This window comes from Pongo pygmaeus, chromosome 3 (assembly GCF_028885625.2).
Source record: "Pongo pygmaeus isolate AG05252 chromosome 3, NHGRI_mPonPyg2-v2.0_pri, whole genome shotgun sequence".
NCBI lineage: Eukaryota > Metazoa > Chordata > Mammalia > Primates > Hominidae > Pongo > Pongo pygmaeus.
The window spans coordinates 186,523,434-186,548,680 of record NC_072376.2 but is presented as its reverse complement, the minus strand read 5'-3'; the positions used below and the strand labels follow the sequence as shown (position 1 = coordinate 186,548,680).

The 25,247-nt window shown below is 38.3% G+C and overlaps 1 protein-coding gene across 2 annotated transcripts in view; it reads right to left on the bottom strand.

Moving 5' to 3' along the window:
* Positions 1–25,247, bottom strand: part of GALNT7 (polypeptide N-acetylgalactosaminyltransferase 7) — a 149,404-nt gene that overhangs the window by 68,972 nt on the left and 55,185 nt on the right. For both annotated transcript variants that reach the window (XM_054484103.2, XM_054484106.2), the window contains exon 2: positions 2,327–2,787. In XM_054484103.2, the coding sequence (XP_054340078.1) occupies positions 2,327–2,787 (461 nt within the window). The remainder of the gene's footprint in view (positions 1–2,326; positions 2,788–25,247) is intronic.

The window sequence follows — 25,247 nt, the reverse complement described above, 5'->3', positions numbered from 1 at the left end:
AGGGCCACAGCGTGGGGGATGCTGCACATTAGGAGTTTGGGTTTTAAGTGCAACGGGAAGGCACAGAATGGTTTTAGATTTGGGTTTCTAAAAGACCACACTGATTTCTGTCTGAATAATAGACAGTAAGAGGCAAGAGTAGAAATGGAAAGACCAGTAAGGAGACTTCTGCAGGATTCCAGGAGAGATGATGGTTGCATGGCCTCAGGTGGAGGCAGAGGAGAGGAAAGAAGCGGACCTCAAAACTGATCTGGGCTACATCTTGGTGGCAGAACCAAGGGGCCTTGCTAGTGGACTGGATGTGAGGGGTGAAGGGGAGGGAGGCACAGAGGATGTCTCTAAATCCTGTGCCGTGCTTTAAGCCTTGTACATCATTTAATTTTCTTATTTCTTATATTGAAAAGTTAGCTATATTTATATTGGTGTTTTAAGTGACATATTTTTAAATAAACAGTTTATGTGCTAAAATCTCTTGTTTCCACACTGTTAAGCTCACCCTCTGATTGTAACATCTGCACTGAGGTACGCTACTCAGAGAGAGATATATATACCTCAGGTGTGCAGCGATGGAAACGAAGGGGCTTTCGCACCAAATCACCTAGGGGTGACTCATAGTTTTGCCATTCTTCTGGGTAAATGCAAAGAAGTCACAACTCTGTCTGAGCCTCAGACTTCACACACACAGGTAAGAGCTCTCTCACAGTTTGGTTGTGAGAATTCAATAACTTATACTAAGTCCCAGCCTGCAGCAGAAAGTCAATAAATGTTAGACTCCCTTCCCTTCTCCCTCATTACAGTGATGAAATGCCACCAGTCATTTCTCAAAGCACCTCTGTAACAGAGATGAGGGATCTGACTGAGTGCTATACTGAAGATAACTGAGACACACTCTAGACGAGGGACTCAAGATCCTGTTAGGGATCCTAAAGGGTCCCCACATGGCAGCTCTAACTCTTTAACAACCATCTTTATCTCCTGACTAAGACTGCCAGATAAAACACAGAACACCGAGTTAAAATTGGATTTCCCTGAAATTAAAAAAAAAATTTTTAAATATGTCCCATGCAATATTTGGAACATATACTAAATTTTTTCACCATTTATCTGAAATTCAAATTTAATTGGGCATCTTGTATTTTTATTTGCTAAATCTGGCAGTGCTATCCATGACTAGGCAAGTCTCTACTGGGAATAAATTACTCTAAGATTCTTCCTTCACAGCCCCGGGAGATGCTCTGACTCTTCTCTGTATAAGAGGTTGTATCACTCACCATCGCACTGCTGCACTTCCACTCCTACTTTCTTTGCACATTCACTGATCTCTTCTCACTTTTACCAGTAAATGTACAGGAATGCTCAAAGTCTATTGAATGGCATTACATTGGACACAGGATTTTACTTAGCGGTCATAAAGAATGCTGGTGAATAGGTGTGAGTGTGTGTGTGTACATGCATACGTGTATGTGAACAGGTATGGGAGTGTGAGCACCTGCTGTATTAACCTTTTAAAAATGAAGATTATGCTAACAATACATCATCAGGAATACATTTTGAGTGTTTTCTAGTAGCAGTGAATTAAATTTCCAACTACATTAATGAAAGCTATGTAGATCCTATAGTAGTAGAACCAGTTATTGAATAAACTGAAAGAGAAAAGCTTTGAGTTCATTCAATAATCACTATCCATCAAAAGTTAAGAGCTGAAAATCTTTCATTTAAAAATCATACTACATGAAAAGAATTGGAAATCTTAGGTCACAGTTTTATCTATCTAAGTGTTACTTTTGCATATAGTAAAGTGTTTCAATTCCCAGTTTCAGTACTGAGGAAAAAAATTAAAGGAAACATAAATCTAGTTAATTATGCGAGACACCCAGAACACTGTTACTGTTTGCTATTGTTCCACAATAAGATAAGGCACTTGCTCCAGAATGAAAATCAACAAATCAAGGAAGTTTTGCTATTAAAAAATTGTCACTTAAAACTAAACAACATATTTAATAGTGTAGTTGACTTACATCCTGGTGCAAGCTCATTTTCTCACTGTGGACTGGTAACAAAAAATTCATTGACCAGTGCCAGTCTGGGGACCATATTTTGAATAGCACTGATGTAGAGGGCCCCGGAATTTTATACAGCCCGCCTTCAATACAATAGCATAAATGGAGGGACTGCCTCCTTCTGACCATTTTGCTGTTCAAAGATCCTCTTATTTCCTTGAAATAAAGGCATCAATAATTTCTCCATTCTAACAATCTAACTAAACCTAAAAACCTATGAAAACAACAGCTGCCCCATTTTTAGAAAGAAGAGGATGTGTGCTTACTCTTCTTGGCGTAAGTCATTGACGCTGCGGTCCAGTGAGATCATGTCACTTGCCACCATGTTAAATCCAAACTCTTTAATGCTGGCTTGAATTGCTTGTTTGAACTCTGGTCCCAAAACCAATGGCTTGGCTTTCTCTCCAGGGCCACCAACCACTCCAGGAGGCTCAGGTTCTTTGGGTTCAAAGTTACCGAGGATCCCTGGGCGAAGCACAGGATCACGGTAGGTGAATGTCTGAGGCTTAAATGTGAGATACTGCCTCTGCATGATATCTTTCTGGGAATCTCCTCCAGCATGGTGCTCTTGTTCATTTTTGGCCTTGTTTTTTCTTCTAATAGACTCTAAGTCCACTTCTACTCCTTCAACATGAGGCCATGGTACCACAGGTTTGAATCTGTCCTCCCCAGGAGCTAGTCCATTGCCGCCTCGGTTGGGCATGGGGTCATTGACATCTCTGTCTTCCTATACAAAAGGGAGGGGATATACAATGAGTACATGAAGGCAAAACACCACAGTAGAGCTCATGAGACCAATTTTCAGGTTTTAAAAAAGGCTGAGGCAACAATAAAACAGTTCGGAATATAAGCAGGCCATTAATCAGGACTTCCCATTGGAAGATATCTTTCAGGGTAGAGAGGAAATACCAAGAAATAGGCTATCTCCTCGCCTCACTATTTCAAAATTAATGACAGGATGCATTTTTACTTCTCCCTTTACAAATCTACCTCTCTATCAAAGACCTCTTAATAAAGCATATTTTTAAGGGTCAGAGCAAAGAAGTGCTAGAATCTTTGATTAAAACAGATGCTTAATAGGTCATGTTTGTACAGTATGTGGTTTTCCCAGTTGTCCCGTGTGTGATAAATATAACCTTTTGTCGGTAGCACAACCATATGGTGGCAGTGGTATTAGATGGATGTCACTCAGCAGGCTGGATCAGTGCCCCAAATGGCAGAGGAACAAGGCAGGGATGTGCAGAGTCCCAATTTGGTATTTTTTACTCACTGAGAGTTTATCTGAATTCAGAAGTATAAAAAAAGCTAATACCTGTCACTAAGTCAGCTTGGGCTTTTAAACCACTCCCCCATATCTAGTTTGCCCCATTCCAGAAGCGGCATGGGTCAAAACAGATTCTTTGTACAAGGATATTCATTCACAGTAAAGGGTGCCTCTCTTTTCTGTTTGGACCATCTTTATCACCTATGCAGATCTTCCAGTCAGATATCCTGAGTGCTTTTGCTTCTGAGGTATTATATGTTAAGTTTTTTCCTAAGCCAGTACCATTCTTTGCACAAGACACTGTTTCTCAACATTGGCATCACCTTGATGGCTTTAAAAAATGCCAATGTCTGTGTCTTACCCTCAGACATTGTGATTTAATTGGTCTAAGCATTTCGATTTTTAAAAGCACTCCTGGTGATTTTAATACACATCTGAGCCTGAGAATCACTGGCTTAATGGGAGGGCTGCTCGTTATAATTAGACAAGGGGATTATAGAGGACACAGCTGGTGAAGAGGCAAGGTGCACACAGAATAAATGCAAAATAGGCTGATGGGTCTGCCACTTCCCTCTACACTAAGACTGTGTGATTCCCCAACAGATTAGTCATAATATTAGCACCACCTGACCAAAATCTTTCTACAGGGTTAGAGCTACCTTGAAAAGTAAAGTTTACTAGTTTGCCTTAAAAAATACAAAAGTAAGTCTCTAAGTATGATGTTGATGTGTAGGCTGCTCTCTATTAGTAGTTTATTTAGAGGCAAAAACCTTTATAGAAAGTCAGTTATTTCAGATGTGAAGTTAGTAGTTAAGGGATCGCTAAGTCCTGACTTTCAAGAGTTCAAAAAGAAACTTTTTAAAATTTTGTATTTGTTTAGGTAACACAGGCATACAACACAAAATTCAAAACATCCAAAAGGGCATGCAGTGAAAAGCAAGCTTTCCTGCCTTTCCTTCTGCAGGGCTAATTACAGCTACCAACTTCTTGTGAATTTTTCTACAGATGTGATATGCATGTATAAACATACGTGTATATATAACAAGATAATTTTTTTTGAAGACGGGACATAGATTTTAACTAACTCATTAAAAAAGGAACTGTAAGATATTACAACTGGTTCAAAAATAAATCCAAAGGACAAACATAAACATCAAGAATATTGCAAAGAATTTACAAATAGATGCAAATCTGGTTCAATTGGTCACTCTGCATAGGGCAATAATCAATTGCATTCCACCAGAACTATTTCCATTTCAGTGGACAAGAGTCCTTTGCATCACTCTCAGTTTTCTGTAATTTCCAGGACTGTAAAATAGGAAAGGGTGAGATAAACTGGCAAGTTGAGTTAGACAGTCATCTTTTGGGAGCATTTCAAAGTTTTTCACAAGTTCCCCCCTAAACAGAAAAGGCAACACAGCCTGATTGTATAAATGTGATGCCTTTCTTCAGGCATGTGTGGTACAGGGTTGAGAAAGCCTCTGGATCAGCCTTCTGATTGTCCCACCTCAGGGACTTAGCTTGAGCCTAATCTGTGAGCCCTACTAAGGGTCAGAGTAAGTGAGTAGAAGGCTGTTTTGCTGGAAATCATATTCAGGAAGATTCTCTTGGGAATTAACTAAGTAAAGTGTAAGGCACGCATGACTGTAAGAGAGGTAAGGGGTGATTCTGATGATGGAAAAAGTGTTCGTTTCTCCAATTTATCTCCTGGCTCCTTCCAAAATTATACTTACTTATGTTAGTGTTGTAGGTAAATTAATATAGAGATATCATAAAATGTTGTAACAAACTGGTTCCAAGTTGTTGATGCTGAAACAAGTATAACACAAAAAGAAGAAAGACATTCTCCTCCACTTCAGTTTTTCCTATCACAGGCTCAAGTGAATTGGTAAACAGGGAGGTAAGGAAATGTTATTAAATATAGAAGAGTAGTTTGAACAGCTCATATGATGTCAGCATCCATAGCCATAGCATCTACTAAGTTACCTAATGTTCCATAGAGAAGAAATTGAATATTAGAAGAATATAGAATATGATAGTACATGAAATCAAATTGTGAAATACATGCTATAGTTTAGGTTGGCCTATGCTAATACCAAAATTGCAAATTTAAATATTTTTCAAATTCAACTATTTCAACGACAGAAATTTTAATGGATTAAAAATTCATGTTTATTTTCCTCCAAAAGTTTTTTTTTTTCTTAACTTAATGGTTCTTTGTCTAATCTTAAACTATTAGTGTTCTTTAGGGTTCTGTTATTAGTCTATTTGTCATTCCATCCTCATTCTGGGTTATTTCATTCTCTTCCAAGCTTAGTGACCAGTTTTATAGTGATCATTGCTACATCCATTTCCCCAGCCCATATCACCTTTCTGAACTCAAAACCTTATAGGCAACTGCTTCCTGAACATTTCTATTCATATCTCTCTAGTACCTAAATTTAACATACCAAAAACTGAAGCTATCATTCACCTCACATCACAAGCCTGTTTCACTGACTGTCTCCTTACTTCAGGGACTGAAACCATCATTCACTCAACTGATGAAATCCAAAACCTGCAATCATCCTCAACTTTTTATTCTCTTTTATCTACCCTTCTGACATCCAATTAATCATAAATTCCTGTCAATTCTATCACCTGTGTAGAGCCTCCATCTGGCCACTTCTTTCTATCATCCTCACTGCTACTGCCTTAATTCAGGCATCCTCACCTCTGAACAAGATTACAATAGGAATAATAGTGATGATGGTAAACACTGTGTCCTAAGTGCTTCAAATACATTAACTTATTCAATCCCATGAGTTAGGTACTATGATTGCCATGTCTATTTTATAGACAGGATATCTGACAGGGAAGTTACCTAAGATTAGAATCAGTATGTAGTAGAGTCAAAATTTCAATCCAAATAGTCTGGCTCAGGATCTATACTCTTAGCTACTATGACCTAGTGCTTCTCGGCGTGACACATACTTCCTACACAGCAGCCACAGGGACTTTTCTAAAATTCATACATCAACATGTTTCTTTCCCTGCTTACAATATTCCAGCAGTAGCCCACTGTCCTCTGGAGAATACACACTCCTCAAGGGGGTTGGCAAGGCTTTTCCGGTTCTAGACTGCATTTATGAAATGTCTCCAGCACTATCCATGAGAGAGGGGTCAGCTAACTTTTTCTTCAAAGGGTTAAGTAGTAAACATGTTTGGCTTTGCAGACCACAGGGTCCCTGTGGTAATTACTCAAGTCTGCCTCTGCAGTGTGGGAGGAGCCATAGACAATATGTAAATGAATGGGTATGGCTGTGTTCCAGTAACCATGTATTTACAGAGACAGGTGTTGGGCTGGATTTGGTCCCCTAATCCCTGCACTAGACTGTAAGTTCTGTGAAAGTGCAGAGGCTATGTCCATCGTACACACCACTGCATGCCCAATGCTTATCCTGGCACATAATTCCTCAATAAATACTCACTGAATAAATGAAAGAATCCTAAAATTTCTGCTTTGGTGGTAAGATAGACTCCGAAAAGAAAAGGGGAGATAAAGAATGGAAAATACAAAATGGGAGAGCAGGGCTTAGATCAGATAGACCCGTACTGGCAATACCTTATGAATTCACCAAGAACATAACTCTATATTCCCTACACGGCACTGTACTTTTAATAATGCTATATAATAGCACCAGAAAAATTGAATTTGCTCACTTCTCAAAGGCTGCATGTCATTAAATCTGAAGGCAAAACCAAATACAAGAATTGTCTGTCTAATCCCAAGTCAACTAAGAATAATTACATCAAATCTTAATTATATGATTCAAACAACGGCTATAAAGTGGTGTAATACTTTACTCCCCTGAGGAGGAAAGCTACATACTCCTCCTTTCTGAGAGTGAATGAGAATCAGTAGATGCCTCTGTGACTCACTGGTACTATGATAACTTCGTAAACACCAGCTGATCCACTCTACAGCCCAAACCAATGAATCGCTGTTAAATAGAAATGGAAAAGAGGATGAGTAGATAATTTTCCAAGATCAGTATGTTCATAAAGGTAGAAATGGACTGAAAAATATAATCACTTATCACTGGATGGTAATATGGATTACCAGAAGTAAGGTCAGGCTAGTCACCATCCACCTTACAACTTACAAAGTATCCCTTCTTATCCCCAAATCCTGCTTATATGTAATATTTTTCCAAGATGGCCATGCCTTGGTAGAGATAATATAAATCCAAAGGGATTTAGAAAAATGGTCTTTAGAGCAAATGACAGTAACATAGGCTTGTTTGAATTTGAAATCACAGGTGAAGCCTAGAAAACTAAGCTTTTAATGATGAGCTTATGCAGTCACATGATCTCTTGAGAAATGACGACTTAGCTTTAGGAAAGGGCCACTGCTTGAACAACATGCACACTATTTGGTTATCATACTTCATGAGCCACAGAATTTAAAGGCATAACAAGCCAAACTTCATTCTGTGATTTTAACTCTCTTGATCAAACACATCTTTCATCAGAAAAATCGTATCAGCATCCTTTCTCTGGCTGCACTTACCTAAAAGGAGCAGAAGGAATGGACACAAAAAGCAGAGAGGGAGGTGGTAAAAATAAATAAGCTCCAGAAATTCAGAGGGAACAAGGCGTGCTAGTAGGCTGGGGCTCCCCAGACTCTCACCAACATGTGGCAGGATGTGGGTGGGAATGTGGAGTGCACCAGCCTCAGTACCCTTCTTTCTCTCTGCTTAGTTACAGCTGGATGGACTAGACATTTCCGGCTGACTGAAGACCTCCATGTCTTGCTCCTTTCAGAGCACTGAGCGATGACTGCATTGGGAGCTGTAGCCCTGCTGGGCATGGTCAAGGAATTTGTCTGCGGTTAATCAGGGCTTAAAATGGATAAGCCCAAGATTAAACAGAGACCTTACCAGTCCTTAAATATCTAGAATGTCATCCATACAGGAAAGGACCCATTTCCAAGTATATTTTAATATCCCTAAAGCAGAAAGAGATTGAAGGCCACTTTCCAATGGCAATGCCTCTGTTAGCAACCAGGACAGAACTGAAAATGGATGAAGGGTGCTTTCAGGTAAGTTCATGGAAATATAAAAATTCTATATAAGCTCTAGCTGTGGCTTAAAGTATGACATTCTGGTAAGAATTATCTGCTCAAAGAAATAGACTCGCTTAGAGGAATTCCTATTCTTCTTTATCTTTTTTTTTTTTCCCTTTCTTTAAGTATCAGGCCAAGATACAAACCAAAGGGTAACAAAATAGAGAAAATAGTAGAGTTGACATCATAATGCTCCACTAAAAGAAATCAAAGTCAGCAACTCTAATACTGTATATTAAACTTAAGCAGGGTAACCAGGCTGAGTACTACACAGTAAACCAGTTCGTCCCAAACTTACTTTACGGATTGAAACACTGGGACTCTTGACAATGGAGTGATGCCTATTATGGAATAGCTAATAGTTATATCTTTTATTTTTATCTCAAGACTTCTAATACACTATGGCAACTGCAGTTACAAGTGGGTAAGTCTGTGAAGCAGTTTTAGCCATCTACTGGAAAGATTTTATCAGGTTTCTAAGGGGGCATTTTGAGCCAATTAAATGCCACCCCCCTTTAACCAAACAAGCAAAATATATAACACAGTATATAATACATATCTATCCTGTACTATAATGAAGAATACTGAAATAAATGAGTATCTTCCTAGGCTGCAGGGATCCATGATTGTGCCACTGCACTCCAGCCTGCGGACCAGAGCATGACCCTGTTTCAAAAACAAAGGTATCTTCTTAAAAAGTTGTCTATATCACATTTTTGAACACCTAGTCATCTGAATAAAAGGAAGATTTCCATTATATAAGAGCCTCCCAATAAATCTCACAATTTTGCAACTTGTTAACCAATCTTAGGATTTTTATGCATTACCATTTGGAATTCTTAAAAGAAGTCCCCATCTGTATCAACACGATAATTGTCTAAAGATCTCTGCATTCTGTACAGTAATTGTGATCAACTACAGAATATCTAGATGAGGTAAGTTTTAAATCCTGGGCTCTTTTCCCCCAGTTTTAATGCAATTTCTCCTACATCATTAGTATAATTTCGTGATTTGCCTGACTTAACAGGAAAATTAAATGTACCAAAAACACTACATGCTCATCAGAAAAATACCAACTATTTCTTTTCTTTCTTTTTTAATAGAGATGGGGTCTTACTTTGTTGCCCAGGCTGGTCTTGAACTACTGGACTCAAGCGATCTTCCTACCTCGGCCTCCCAAAATGCTAGGATTACAGGGGATGAACTACTGTGCCTGGCTAATCAACTATTTTTTGTCAATCAACTCTTTGAGTTATTGAAGATAACCTCATATGAAGATTATCCAAAACCATCTACAGGTTCTGATGCCTGCTCCAAGCATCCAGTGCAATCCCCTCCCTTCTGGAGACTGAATTCCCTTTTTAAACAGAAGCAAAGCATGCACAGCCATCCCCCTGTTTCTAACCCCCCACAGAGCTTCTTCCTCCAGGTGAAAGATGGGGAGCTGGATCTCAATGTGAAAAACTTTGAACCGTTCTAAGCATTTAAAACATTGAAGAAGCCAAACAAGGGTTAAACAGGTTTGTTCCCACCAGATTTATTTCAATTTAGTATATAAAAAACACTGACACATTAGTCCCATATGTTCTGTCTTTGGACAATAATTATGCACTGATGGTATCCCCAGTCTTGGTTTCGGCCAGGCACGGTGGCTTATGCCTATAATCTCAGCACTTTGGGAGGCCAAGGTGGGCAGATCACCTGAGGTCTGGAGTTCGAGACCAGCCTAACCAACATGGAGAAACCCCATCTCTACTAAAAATACAAAAATTAGCCAGGCGTGGTGACGCATGCCTGTAATCCCAGCTACTCGGGAGGCCTAGGCAGGAGAATCTCTTGAACTTGGGAGGCGGAGGTTGCAGTGAGCTGAGATTGCGCCATTGCACTCCAGCCTGGGCACAAGAGCGAAACTCCGTCTCAAAAAAAAAAAAAAAAAAAAATTAGCCAGTGTCCAATTTCCATCGCCATCTCTATTTCAAGTAGATACATTAGTAAGTATTTGACATTTAATCTCAGATCATTAGACACTGTGAGTGAATATACTTTCTGGTGGGGAGGCACCTCTTCACTCAGGCTTTAGGAAAACTGCCCTTCAACTGACAAGAAATATTACCTTTATTTTACCAGAACCCAATCTTAATGGACAAGTATAACTTTCTTTAGATGATATACATTTATTTAAAGTGTTTCCGAGATAAGAGGCTATATTAAGAAGAAAAACTTCAGAAATATAAAATCTTCTAAGTCACAAGTTTGATCTTTTGGAACTCTAGATTATTCCAGTGATTAGGTATAGTTTAAAAGTGGTCTTGGCAGTGATATTAGTAAATATGGGTAACAAATCCATTATATTTACTCAGAAGTATACAGTACAATTTTCAACAAAATTTAGTTCATCCAAACTGAAGTAGGTGATCAAATTTACTAAAGTTATGCTAAATTTACTTTTAAAGAACCATAACAATGCACTGCATATTTTAAAGGCATCAGGGTAAATTACAAAATAAAAACTTTCGATTCTCAACATATAAGTTAAAATTATTACTGGAAAAAGGGAGATTTCATACAAAACCCTTCTTTGTGTTAACACTGTAATGTCTAATGTTCTATTTTGTAAATGTGAACTTACCATTAACTACACAATGGCTCAAACCAGCACATTTAAACTCAGGAACCAGCTCCTGGGAAACTCTGCCCTCCTCCCACGGTCCTGGGTCCTGTTTTGTTTGTTTGTTTTGTTTTGTTTACACAGATGCACTTTCTGCTTTCGTACCTGTGAATATTTCTAACATTGCACTTCTGTATTGCCTTAGTATCTGTTTGTATGTTTCTCCCCAGTCAGACTGAGGGCTCTTTGAGGACAGATACTGTGTATTATTTATCTGTGTGTCCCGAGTACCTAGTAGACAGCAGGTACTCAGTGCATGTTTGCTCATGGATGAGTAAATGGAGAACATCCAGCTGTGGCTCATCTATTATCCTGCTGGAAGATAAACTGATTTTGGGTCTATTATCTTATGCCACTGCTTGGCTTGGTTTAAGCTAGCATTTTGGGAATCCAAATGAGATAAGTGAAAACATTATTTCCCTACAAATCTAAAATTTGAATAATCCTTTTTTTAGTTTCTTCTCTTCCTCAGATTTGGATAAATCATGTTGGCACTTCATGGAAAATGAGTACTTTATTTAAACATGAAAAAGTAAATCTGCTGATGTTAGTCTTAGTTCTCTTGGCGAATTTGTCTTGCAAACAGTTCCCTGCTAAATCAGGTCAGAAAAACATGAGTTAATACTCAAGTGGGAATAAATTTTAAAAACAACCAAGTAATTAAAGGACCAAAATACAGGTTAATTTTTGCAACAGAAAAATAAACAACAAATTGATTATTGTCTTACAGAAAAACTTTTATTCTTAAGACTGTTTATTTGGAGCAGATCAAAGTTATCATCATAGACAATTAATTAAGAAGTCTATGTAACACAAGAAATTTGAAAATATTTATGAAATCTACGTAAGTTCTATCTTTCAGAGAACTTATAAAAATTCATGCTTTGGTTCATAAACTGAATCATAAATATGCATTACAGGTTTAAAAAAATATTTTTTATTGTGAATATTTAACATTAACTCCTTAGCTGATTTGAACTGAACTTGAAAAAAATCACACATAAATATTAAACAGTCAATACATCGTTTTGTAGTATATTTCAAAAGGTGATAAAATTGCATTTGTCAAAGTTTATGCCATCATTTCAGTGGTAAGAGCACGTATGCCAAGATAGGCCTATAAATACAAGGCATACGAATGCCACTGAAAAGCCCATCTCCCATAGGTAGTAAAAGGCTGATAATTATACCTTTTAGAAATAATAAAAGGATCTAGTAGATTTTAACTCTTCATGTTTAGGAGCTAAGCAATTCCTGAATTTTAAAAAGAAAGCTCCTAAGTAGCATTTTTATTCTAAAGATGAGATATCATAAATTACACAAAATATTTTAATAAAAGTCAATATTTTACAAGAAATATCTTACCACATTATTCCTACAAAATGATCTGTCTAAAAATAAGAAAGGTACTGGGAAAGTGAAGAGAAAAAAAAAATGAAAGCAAAGTAATGAAAGAAAGATTGTAAAATAAAATCTCTGAGAAATTTTACACATATGAATAATTTATGTACGCATATATATTATGTATGCACATGGAGAGAGGAAATATACATTTAAAAACCAAATGGCTTAGTAGGATAATAAGAAATTAACCCTGATAACAGACCCTTCAAAAGAACAACCACAGCATTTCATCAGGTGGAGAAAGGGGAACGGCTTAAAAGCTGAACTGATTGAAAATGAGGTCACATCTGCTCCTCTTCTGCCCACTCACATCATGTTTTGGAATGAACTTTCAGCTTGTGCCAATCAACCCTACTTTAGTACCTAGAAGAGCTAAGACTCTCTCTTTTCTCGATCCTCTTTAAAATATTTTAAAATAGCATTCCGAATATCAATCCCTGGAGACCACACTGTTAACACTTTTTTTTTTTTTTTTTTTAATCCAGGGAAGTACTTATTTAGGCCCATCCTTTGATTCTTGTTTCCAATAAAAGTGCATTTTATAATCTAATACTAGCCAAAGCCAAGCAAACAGTTTAATTCTTAATCCTCCTTCACATCTGGCAAACCCAGTGAAACCATATAATGATTTCCAAACCTCCCTAAAAACCTTATAGGAAATTAAAGTCACCAACAGAAAATAATTCTTATGACACTAAGAAAAACATTTTACTGACTGAGAGCAGAATGAGGTCAAATGTGGCATTTGTGTTGGGAGAGAATGTTTTGTTATACCCTTTTGAAAGGCAAAAAAGCAATGTCCTATTATCCCTCTAGGGGAGAAACTCGAGAATGAATATAGCACTGCCACATGAAATGTTACTACTTTGTGCAGCTGGAAATGCATAAAACGGCTCTTCCTCCACTGCATCGCCGCTTTGCCCTGAAGCATGGCTTACATAACAGCTCATTAAAAAAGTATTGCAATGTGTGGCTTTACAACACATACATTATGATTGGTATATGATAACCTTCTCTTGGAAATCTGAAAAAATAACCACCCCAGGGAAAAAAATACCTCAAAGCTTTCAGGGCAGATGTATCATTTTAAAGCCTGGAACAACATTTTATTACCATGTCATGACTAGACATCCATTTTAGGAGGGTGTAACAATGTAACAGAATTATGTGAGACAGAAAAATACAGTCAGAGTAGATCAAGGTTATTTATGTAATAAACTTTTTGACATTTTACTTTTTTACTATCAAGAGGTCTGTTCTCAAGAGGAAATGCTTTTTCAGTGATACTCTGGTTTATCATGAGTGTTATTTGTCATTCAGGTTACTATTTATACGCATCATTAAAAGATAAAAGAACTGTCCTTTTAGTTATCTGAATATTTATTACAGGTCTACTATATGCCAGGTACTCTATATAAAAGTGCCATGTTATAGAAAAAGGCCTTGCCTCTAAGGGAGTCACAGACTGGAGGAAGGGAATGCCTGAGCAGGCCTAAGTGACCTGATCTGCATTTTGAAAATAGTAGAGGCTCCCCAGGACACAGGCGGTGGGGATGCAAGGTGGGGCAAGAGGAAAAGGCACAAAATCATAAAAACATGGAGTGGTCAGAGAACGCCAAATCATTTGCTATAACAGAAGGCCAGGAGATGAAACTTGAGATACCGGCAAGTTCCTCAGAGGGCCTCTTAAGAACTGCTGAGAGGTTCAGACTTTATCCTCTTACATGGGAGCCATGAGATCAAAGCTGAATTTTGGAATGAGTACACGGATAGAGCAAATGAGTGGGAAGAGAAGCCAAGATGTTGTCAGAGAGATAAGAAAAAACTTAAAAATAAAATACTACAGAAGGCAAAGTGGGAGAGAATTTCAAGACCAGAGTGGTCAACAGGGCTAAAAACTGCAGTCATGATGTTGAAGTAACAAGAATGACAAAGTCTGAAGGTACAGGCCACGGAAGTATGGTAATGGCAGTGCTGCAGTGGGGCTCGCTCCCAGCTCTCTGATAGACAACAGTGGAGGCCCCAGGAGCATGGAACTAGAAAGGCCTCCGGACTCCTCACAGTTCTCTCCTACCCAGCTAGGGGATGGATCTGTTATACTGCTTTCTACCTTCTACAGCACACAAAGTATTTTTGTGATCCCCTTGTTGCTGTGCCCTAGACATTCCTTTCAAATGCCTAACTGATGGTTTCACAAATATGTACTGAGTATCTACTGTGTACCAGGTTACAGACATACAAAGGTAAGCAAATACATCCCTGCTTTTGTGGCTCTTTCTGTCCAGTGGGGCAGACAGATAAACAAATAATCATATAAACATGGTGCTGTAAGAAGCTTCAAGGAGAATTGATCCAATTTAGGAAGTTAGAAAAGGCTTTCTTGTGGCTGGGCGCGGTGGCTCACGCCTGTAATCCCAGCACTTTGGGAGGCCGAGGCAGACGGATCACGAGGTCAGGAGATCGAGACCATTCTGGCTAACACGGTGAAACTCCGTCTCTACTGAAAATATAAAAATTAGCCGGGCGTGGTGGCAGGCGCCTGTAGTCCCAGCTGAGGCAGGAGAATGGTGTGAACCCGGGAGGTGGAGCATGCAGTGAGCAGAGATCATGCCACTGCACTCCAGCCTGGGCAACAGAGCAAGACTCCGTGTCAAAAAAAATAAATAAAGTAAAATAAAAGGCTTTCTTGAGAATGAGTATATCACTGAGCAAAGATCTGAAAGAAGAGAAATTAGTTAGGTAAAGAGAGGAGGGAAGAGTATCCCAGGAAGAGAACGTGTTGTGCAAAGTGCCTGTAGCAGGAAGGCCTATGCCAAGCAAGAAGGACTAGATATGGCTGGAGTACAGAGTGAGGCATGCCTGGGGCAAGGTGAGGCTGAAGATTAGGTAGTAGCTAGATCAAGCCAGGCCTGATGTCCATGGTAATGCATCTGGACCTCATCTGAGAGCAGTAAAAAGCAAGTTAATAGCTTTAATGTACCTTGGAAGGGACAGAAGCATTTTGAAAACAATCCCCTGGCTAAGTAGTCAGAGAACAGACCTGGAAACAGGCCAGAGTGACTGAGGATAGATTCCAGAACAGACAGCAGTAGTCTGGATGAGAATCTTGGTGGTGGAAGAAAAAAAGTGGAAAGTGGACAGATTCAAGGGTTAATTAGTGGCTTAGTCCATTTGTATTGCTATAAAGAAATACCAGAAGCTGCATAATTTATAAAGAAAAGAGGTTTATTTGGCTCAGAGTTCTGCAGGCTGTGTAAGAAAGCATGGTACCAGCATCTCCTTCTAATAGGGCCTCAGGCTGCTTCCATGCATGGCAGTAGGGAAGGGGAGCAGGTGTGTGCAGAGATCACATGGCGAGACAGGGAGCAAGAGACAGAGAGGAGGTGCCAGTTTTTTTTGTTTTGTTTTGTTTTGTTTTATAACCAGTGCTTTTGGTAACTAACGGAATGAGAACTCACTTATTACAGTGAAGATGGCAATAAAACAATACATGAGGGATCTGCCTCCATGACCCAATCAATTCCCATTAGGCCTCACCTCCAAAATTGGGACTCAAATTACAACATGAAGTTTGAGGGGACAGACATCCAAATTATAGCAATTAGGAAGTAAAATGAGCAAATGTTTACTTTTGCTATCCAATCATGATGGATTGCATATGTGTGATGAAGGAGAGGGAGGTATGAAGAATGACTTTAAGATTTGTAACTTATACAACTGGATACTATTCACTGAGAGAGGAAACACTGAAATAGACCAGAATTGAAGTTGATGAGTTCCCTTTTAGATATGCTGATTTGAAGTGCTTCTGAAACACTCAAAAGGAGATGGAAACATAGAATTTATAGCTCAGTGAAGAGGTCTGGACTGGAGAATATAATTTGGCAGAAATCTTCATGCAGATAATAACTGACTCAAGAGCCAATAAGACGAATGATGGAGAGATCATAAAGTGAGAAAAGGAGAGGACCTTGGATCCCGCCTCGAGGAATCCACCCCTTACTTGATTGATGGAAGAGGGTGAGACCATAGAAGAGACAGATGACTAGCCCAATATGTGGAAAGAAAACCAAAAACCAAAACTGTGTTCAAGACACAGGGCACGGTGAACTATGTCAAGAAGCCAAGCAAGATGAGGATTCCATTTGGTAACGTGAAGTTTAAGCTGACTGATAACTTTAGTGACAGCTGTTTTGGTAGGGTAATAGTGTCAAGAGCCCAACTGGAGTGAGTGGAAGTGTGGAGTTGGGAGATGTGGAAACAATACAAACAAGAATAGACAATATTTTTTGAAAAATTTGATTTGCCTGTTAAGGGATGAATAGAGATGAAGAGGCAGCTAGAAGAAATATGAAGTGGAATGAGAAAATTTAGTTTGTTTTTAATAGGAAAAGCTTGAAGATTTTTAAAAGCAAAGGCAAGGGTGAGACATTAAAAAGCATGTGAGAGAAGGGGTAATCAAGTGTAGAAAGTTCTTGAGAATGAAGAAGGGATAGGAGCCAAAGAAGTCATGGGGACTGGCCTGGTTGGGAGGCGGACACCCACTCTGATGTAATAGGAAAGATAGAATTGGTGAAGATACTGGCATTGTTCTCTTCTTTGGGATCCAAATCCTCAACCACTGCAGTCTGAATTAATCCAACAGTGTCTCCCATTTAACCTATTCTATATGTTGCATTTAGACTTAGCTCTGTTAAACACTGCAGATATATGAAAAAATACTCAACATCACTAATCATCAGGGAAATGCAAATCAAAACCGCAATGAAGTATCATCTCATCTGAGTCAGAATGGTTATTATCAAAAAGACAAAAAATAACAATGCTGGCAAACATGCAGAGTAAGGGAACTCTCATACACTGTTGGTGAGAATGTAAGTTACAACAGCCATTATGGAAAACAGTATGGAGGTTTCTCAAAAACCTAAAAATAGAACTACCATACAACCCACCCATCCCACTACTGGGTATTTATCCAAAGGAAAGGAAATTAGTATATCAAAGGATACCTGCACTGTCAGGTTGACTGAAGCACTATTCACAATAGCCAAGATATGGAATCAACCTAAGTGTCCATCAGTGGATGAATGGATAAAGAAAATGTGGTATGTATACACACAATGGAGTACTATTCAGCCACAGAAAGAAATCCTGTCATTTGCAGCAACATGGATGGAAGTGAAAGTCATTATGCTATGTGAAATAAGCCAGGCACAGAAAGACAAATACCACGTGTTCTCACTCATACGTGAGAGCTAAAAAAGTAGATCTCACCGAGGTAGAGTAGAATGATGGTTAACAGTGGCTGGGAAGGGGAAAGGGGTAAAGAGAGATTGGTTAATGGGTACAAACATACACTTAGATAGAAGGAATAAGTTCTAGTGTTCAGTACCACAGTAGGGTGACCATAGGGAACAACAATTTATTGTACATTTCAAAATAGCTAGAAGAAAAGATCTGAGGCGTTCCCAAAACAAAGAAAAGGAATGTTACAAGCTCACACCTGTAATCCCAGCACTTTGGGAGGCTGAGGCAGGAGGATCTCTTGAGGGTAGGAGTTTGAGACCAGCCTCGGCAGCATAGAGAGACCCCCATCTTTACAAAAAAATTTTTTAAATCAGCAGGGCATGGTGGTGTGTGTCTGTAGTCCCAGTTACTTGGAAGGCTGAGGTGGGAGGATTGCTTGAGGCCAGGAGTTCGAGACTGCAGTGAACTATGATCGTGCCACTGCCCTCTAGCCCAGGCAATAGAGCAAGACTCTGTCTCTAAAAAAAAAAAAAAGTTCAAGGTAACAGATATCCTAATTACCCTGATTTGATCATCACACACCGTATGCATGTGTCAAAATATCCCATGCACTCCATAAATATGTACAATTCATATGTATCAATCAAAAATTTATAAAAACCACTGCTTTCTAGTATATGTCAGGGATTTTTTTTTTAAGAGACTGAAAGGCTCCCTAACCAGGCTCAAACTCTTTGCCTGGCTTCAGTGTTACCCACTATGTACTCACTCAAGGTGTCCCTGTACTCATTAGTCAGTCATGTCCCTTCAGGAGATGATTTTAAAAAATTATTTTCAGTCCTGCCTCTAGGGTTTGCTCACTTACCAGCCTTAGCCTACAGCACTGCCCTGCTTTCCTCCTCTCTTTCTTCTAAGTTCAGTTCCAATTCCATTTATAAAGACTCAGCCCCCACCATCTGCTCTAGTTCCAGTGATATTTTTCCCTCTTACGAATTTCTACTCAATATTTTTATAATTCTCTAACTGTCCTATATGTTAGTTTTTCTTCCCCAACCAGACTAAAAAGCTCTAATTGAGGAGAGTCTTATTCTTTTGATCCTTTTGCACAGGAAGAACTTCTATTATGTGTCTTCGTTTCTCCTAAATTCTGTGCCATTTCTAGTTCCCTTATTTCTACTCCCATATACAAAATAATAACAGTTATTCAAGAGGAAACATGTTTCCTGGCCTCCATATATTAAAAGGAGGGTCTGCCTTATGTTTTTTAGATGGATTTTTGGGGCAACAGCAGTGCAATTTTTGATTTTAAAAAATAAAACTACTAGACACTGTTAAGTATGTTACATACTCCAATCCTCACAACTATCCAGTGAGACAGGACCTGTAATTTTACTCTCACATTTTATGGTTGAGGAAGCCAAAGATTAGAGAGGAGATTATACATCATTAAGTCACACAATCAGTAAGCCACTGATCTAGGTTTGAACCCTGGCCTGTGACTCCTGATCCTGTGCTGGTGGCTACAATGCTAAACAACTTCAAGAAGACTGCTTGATAATGACTTCTACTTTGTAGAAACCCAGAAATTTACAAAAACAATGAACTTGAGGGGCCTTTAAAACATGCGATGAATATATACTTTAATGTCTCTTTATTCTGCTTTTTAAAATCATGTTATAAGGCTATCTTTGGCAACCAGTTACACCAAAGAAGCCAATTCTGACACTGCACAATGAGATCTGCCTGTCAAACGTGTTTTGTTCCTTCAATGTGTTAGGTCATGATTTCCCCTGACAGCTTGTGAAATAAAGAGAAAAACATTTTGAAAAATTTGATACAAAGAATTAAATCAGTCTGTCCCATAAGTAAGGACTAAAGTGCTTTTCATCCTATGTTAAGCAGACTGTTCCAACTGAGGTACTACTGTGAATTTTTAGATGTTCAAACTATCGCTCATGAATACTCTTGCCTTTTTGTGACCAAAAGTAGTGCTGTGGCTATGGAGGAAAACTAAATTATTCACAATTGAGCCCATTCCTATAGCTTTGCTGATATTCTACTCTAACCAAAAATTTATCAAATGCCTGGTTCCATAAAAACAGCAGAAGATAATTACACTATCACAGAAGAATTTACTATATTTCCCAGGACATGCTAACTATATTATATATAAGACCAGAGTTCCATTTTTTTCCCTCCCATAATGTAAGAGGTATCAATGACAGAAAGGGGGAAAATCCCTCACAGAGTACTTATCCAGAAATACAACCAACAGTCTATTTTCTAGGACACATGAGAATGTTCACTATGAAACCCAAGTGAGGATTAGGAGTGACATATCAAAACACTACTTTCATAGAGAATAATATGGAATGTTTTCCTAATTTAATTTCTGATTTATGTAGTAAACAGATTATACTTATATTAAAACATTACAAATATGATAGTTAACTTTAACTTTCCATTACTTTCTATTTCCATTTCTTCATCTTGCTACCTACCACCTTTTAGATGAAAGAAGCAATATTCTAATTTTATCATAACCATGTTCACAATACTAAACAATTAAAGTAATCGTTTTATTTCAAAAAACTTTTTGGCACTTTGAGAGAAGGAAACATAGCAGTAGTTGAGCAACAGGAAGCAACTCTACCAATTAACTGAAAAAAGCTAATCACATATGCTTAAATTTAGCTGGTCTGACACATTCCAACCAACCTCAGTTGTTCACACATAAGCTGCCAAAGTGGTACAACTGAAATTTGCTATCTGTTTGCAACAAAAGGTGAAGCTCTGGCAAATAATATGCCATAATTTATTGGAAGACTACACTGGCAAGTCTTACTGAATATCTCAGTTTTATTTTGCCATACTCTTCTGATGACCCTAAGTCATACAGGTTTTTTGTTTTCTATTAAAAAGGTTCCTTCTTTTACCTGGTATAATGAAGGTAAGCAGCACGTTTACCTGGTATCTACAAATAAATGAAAAAGGAAGCATGTTGTTACTACAGCACACACTTAAGACAGCCTGCCAATGTGTCAGTCAAAGCATCGTCAAAGTTGGAACAGAACCTCCAAAGGCTTACCAAGAAAAATGGAAGAGATACAAATGAAAAAAGAAAAAAAAAGGTAGTAAATCAATTTATCAGAGAAAGTATTTCATTGAATACTGACTTCCATCATGATGACTGCTACAAAGACGATAATAGGATGAGGAGAAGGTAGAAGAACCCATACAATGAAACAAGCATGATTCCGCCTGCATTACACGTATCTCTTTTAATTCCTGCAACAACTCTTTGAGCTAGATACCACTATTACCCCATTTTACAGTTAAGAAATCAGAGGCACAGAGTTTAAGTAACTTGATAAAAGCCGTGCTCCAAGGAGGCAGTAAAGGCAGGATTCAAATCCAAGGTCTCTGGCTACAGATTCCATGTTCTTAAACTATTGTACTCTCTCTAGGTAGAGGGAGGCATCCATGCTTTTCATATCCTTAACTAGAATTTCTAGGGAACTTCTAGCTAAATAAATTGATAGTTATCTTTGTAGACTATTTAAATGCTAAAACAAATATATTCCTTAGAATCACTGTTAATTTCAATACATTTATTTCAATAAAAATTTCCTTTATTTTCAAACCAATAAAATACTACTAACTAGAATTCATAATAAAGTAGCTCAGGAAAGGCTACTGTAATAGAAGTAAAAACTTACTATGACGCCCACTAGGGTAGGTGAATATTAAGATGTAATAAATTGTAGTATGTTGGACATGATATATTCATCTCATGTGACTTGATTCCTACAGATAAAAAAGAAACACTTTATTTTCAGCTAGTCACTTTGGCACATAGGACCATTAAACTGAGCTACTGTGCTTGCTATTTTGATTTTGCAAAAACACAAAATGGTCTTCAAAAATCTGTTGTCTGCCACTGACAATATGAAGTAAATAAAATAAGGCTTTCAAATTGACACCAAAGAGGAGTTGGCCACCCTTTCCACTGCCTAAGGCATGTTAGGATTCCTGAAAGGCATCCTCAATTTTGGTCACATGCAGATCTCACTAAGATAATTATTTTCAACAAATTTCTTGCACATCTACTTCAGGGTATGCTTACTGGTAGGCTTCTAGGAAGTTAAAAGGCAGTGATGACCTCAAGAAGCATAAAATCTGTTTTTCATAAACATACCAGTGGCTCTTAACCTTTTTAGGGTCACAAAGATCTTAGACCCTCCTAGGGGGGGAAAAAGTAAAAACAATTTAATGTTGGTAGAGTTTTTTCGTAAAGCCATCTGGCTGTGAGTATCATAATCTTTAAAAGCATTCATTCCTCCTGACTACAAAATTTCAGACCTGTGACTATATTCTAGGGACACAATTCTAATTACAGAAGAGACTTTATGCAGAAATGCTCACTGCAACCTGTATACTAGCCAATTTACTAGAAACAAACAAAATGCCCTTAATGAGAACAGTTAGAAAAATTATGCTAACTGAACTTAACACAACTGAATAGTATATAATTATAAAACGTTCAAAAAATAATTTTTGTGGAAAATCCTTATATATAATATTAGTTTGAAGAAGTAGAATATACACATTGAATATACATACTGTTTACACCACATCACCTCAAATATGCAAAAATAATAATGGGGCATAGAAATGACTAGAAGAAGAGAGAGTAAAAGCAGTTTTCTCTGGTGATGAGCTTTTGGGTGTTAATTTTTCTCATCTCTTGGGTTTTCCTTATTCCCTACATTGAGCACTGCTTGTACAAATTTTCAAAAAATTGTTAAGCTTCCTGTTAAATTTGTTTTTAAAACTATTTATTCAGAAAAAATTTGACCTGCTGGAAAACACTTTATATAACTTGAATATTTTTTCCATAAGGAAGTTCTTTATCATAGTAAGCTAAAAAATTTGTTGGCTGCCAAAGGGGTCATTTTACATAATTTAAGGAACAAACAGAAAACACATGACTAGCACAGCTGAAAAGAGGCTCATAGAAACAATATTTATGGCCACAAAATGACTAGGCTGAAAGTTCACACACGGCATAGCTAGCAATATTTTTCCCTTGAGAACACAACCGAACTTGAGGTAGCATTTAAAAAACAAAAGCAAAAACCCTAGCTTAAGCGATTTTTTAAAAAAAGGTGTAAAAAACACAGAATGCAGTGAAATCAATTATTAATCACTCAATTATCCATCACTTAAAAGCAATGAGAATCATGCTGCATGACCTCCCCCAACATGAGACACTCATGAGATAGAAGTTCAAGTCCTACACAGCACTCTATGTGAAGAGGCACACATCCTTATAAAAAAGAAGGAGGCCGGGAGTGTTGGCTCAGGCCTGTAATCCCAACACTTTGGGAGGCCGAAGCGGGTGGATCATGAGGTCAGGAGATCGAGACCATCCTGGCTAACACGGTGAAACCCCGTCTCTACTAAAAATACAAAGTATTTGGTCGTGGTCGTGGGTGTGTGGTCGTGGGTGCCTGTAGTCCCCGCTATATGGGAGGCTGAGGCAGGAGAACGGCGTGAACCCGGGAGGCGGAGCTTGCAGTGAGCCAAGAACGAGTCACTGCACTCCAGCCTGGGCGACAGAGCGAGACACTGTCTCAAAACAAAAACAAAAACAAACAAACAAAAAAGAAGGAAACAAATGCTCTACCTTACACTTTGCTCTTTAGTGATCCCTCCTACTTACTTGCTCCCAGGTTCAATCTTCCTCAAGATACTTCTTTAAATGCAGTTACATTTTAAAATTTTTAAATTAAACTAAAAATTAAGGTTAAATCAACAGTTTTTCTCTCCAAAGCGGTAGATATGCGTGGTAAATTGGAAGCAAGGAATTAAAAGGAATGGTTGGACTAATTTTTAGGTTATTTTTCCTTATTAGATTGGCTTTTAACCATATATTAAAGCATACATGACAAATGCATAATTTTAAGGCATTTCATTTCTAGTTTAGAAAAATTATTAACCAAAGAAAATTATATTGCTGGGTACTGAGTTTCAATATACTCAAAAATGATTCATTTTTAAAAAACTATAGAACAAACATATTTAAAGTATTTTGAGCTCTTCCAATAAAAATGAAGACCAGAAATACTCCCAAAGGAAGAAGAGAACAAATAGTGCATTTGTAACATAGCCTCACCTCATTTAAATGGAAAAGTCAGGCATTTCTTATGCTGAGAGCATATAATCCCATACACAAGGGACCAGGTACACCAGAGGCAGGAGGAGGTGGACGTGTTTCTCTACACCAGGGAGTGATAGCACACACAGCCCTTCTGCCTCCAAGTTCACAGAGAAGACAGCCAGTTGGGACAGTCAGCCGGCAAGCTGAGAGTGAGCAATTTTCTCCATCAGAAAATCATGGGATGAAGGACGTATGCTGAGTGTCAAAGAGGATGCTTTAACAAAGAAGGGGTTGAAATTGAGGCGATCCTAAGCATGGATTAATATGAAGACTTTCTCTTGCATTGACCTCTTTGAGAACCTTCTCAAGAATGGCTGTAAAGACAAGCAGAGTAAAATGTTGAGAACTGGAGATGCTAAATGCCTGATGTTTAAAAAAAACAGCAAGTTATCTGCATAAAAATATTTTGGTTTATCCGATGTAATATAAGGCAAGGAGTTAAAAGCTGGTAAAACTGGGTTAAAAAAGACTTTGAGTTTATGGTGAATGACATAAGAGCAAATGTCTCTGAATATATATATTCTGCAATGGGAAAAATAAGAAAAGAATAGCCAATAGGGAAAAAGTCTTTATCAAGAAAATTTGTTTTGAAGAAATTATAGCAAACTTTTTGGAGATGTGGTGGACACTGTGATCAGTGATCACTTCTACCCCAGAAGCCCTTTCAGGATTAAAAAACTTATTCCCCTGGCTGCAGAGAGTGCCAGCAGAAAAGAGTCCCCATCCAAGATCAAGCCTCCTTCCAGGGGCAATCTGCACACAGCGATGGGTCAATGCAGAGGTAAAAAGGCCAGTCCTCCTGCTCCAAATTGGAAAGACTTTGAACAACTACCCTAGCTCCAGAGCTCTCTGTGGGGTTGGTTCAGGACTTGGTGGAGAACCACTTCATAGCTCAGCTTCACTGAGTGGTTGTGGTTGCATCTCCTCCCTTCCAAAGGTATTGATCCCCAGAGATCAATTCTGTTAGATCTGTCAGGTATCTCTAACAACATAAGGCATCCAAATCTCAATCTCAGAGTGCGCTTCCTGGGTAACCCAACCTGTGGCAAAGATAAAACTTGTGTTTTCCTTAGAAAGTAGCTCATTAAGCAGAGTACATATATTTAAGTCAGTTTCCTCATTTACAATATTGGAATATTAATATGTGAGCACAGGGTGGGGGGAGGGGGGAGGGATATACCTAATGCTAAATGACGAGTTGGTGGGTGCAGCGCACCAGCATGGCACATGTATACATATGTAACTTACCTGCACGTTGCGCACATGTACCATAG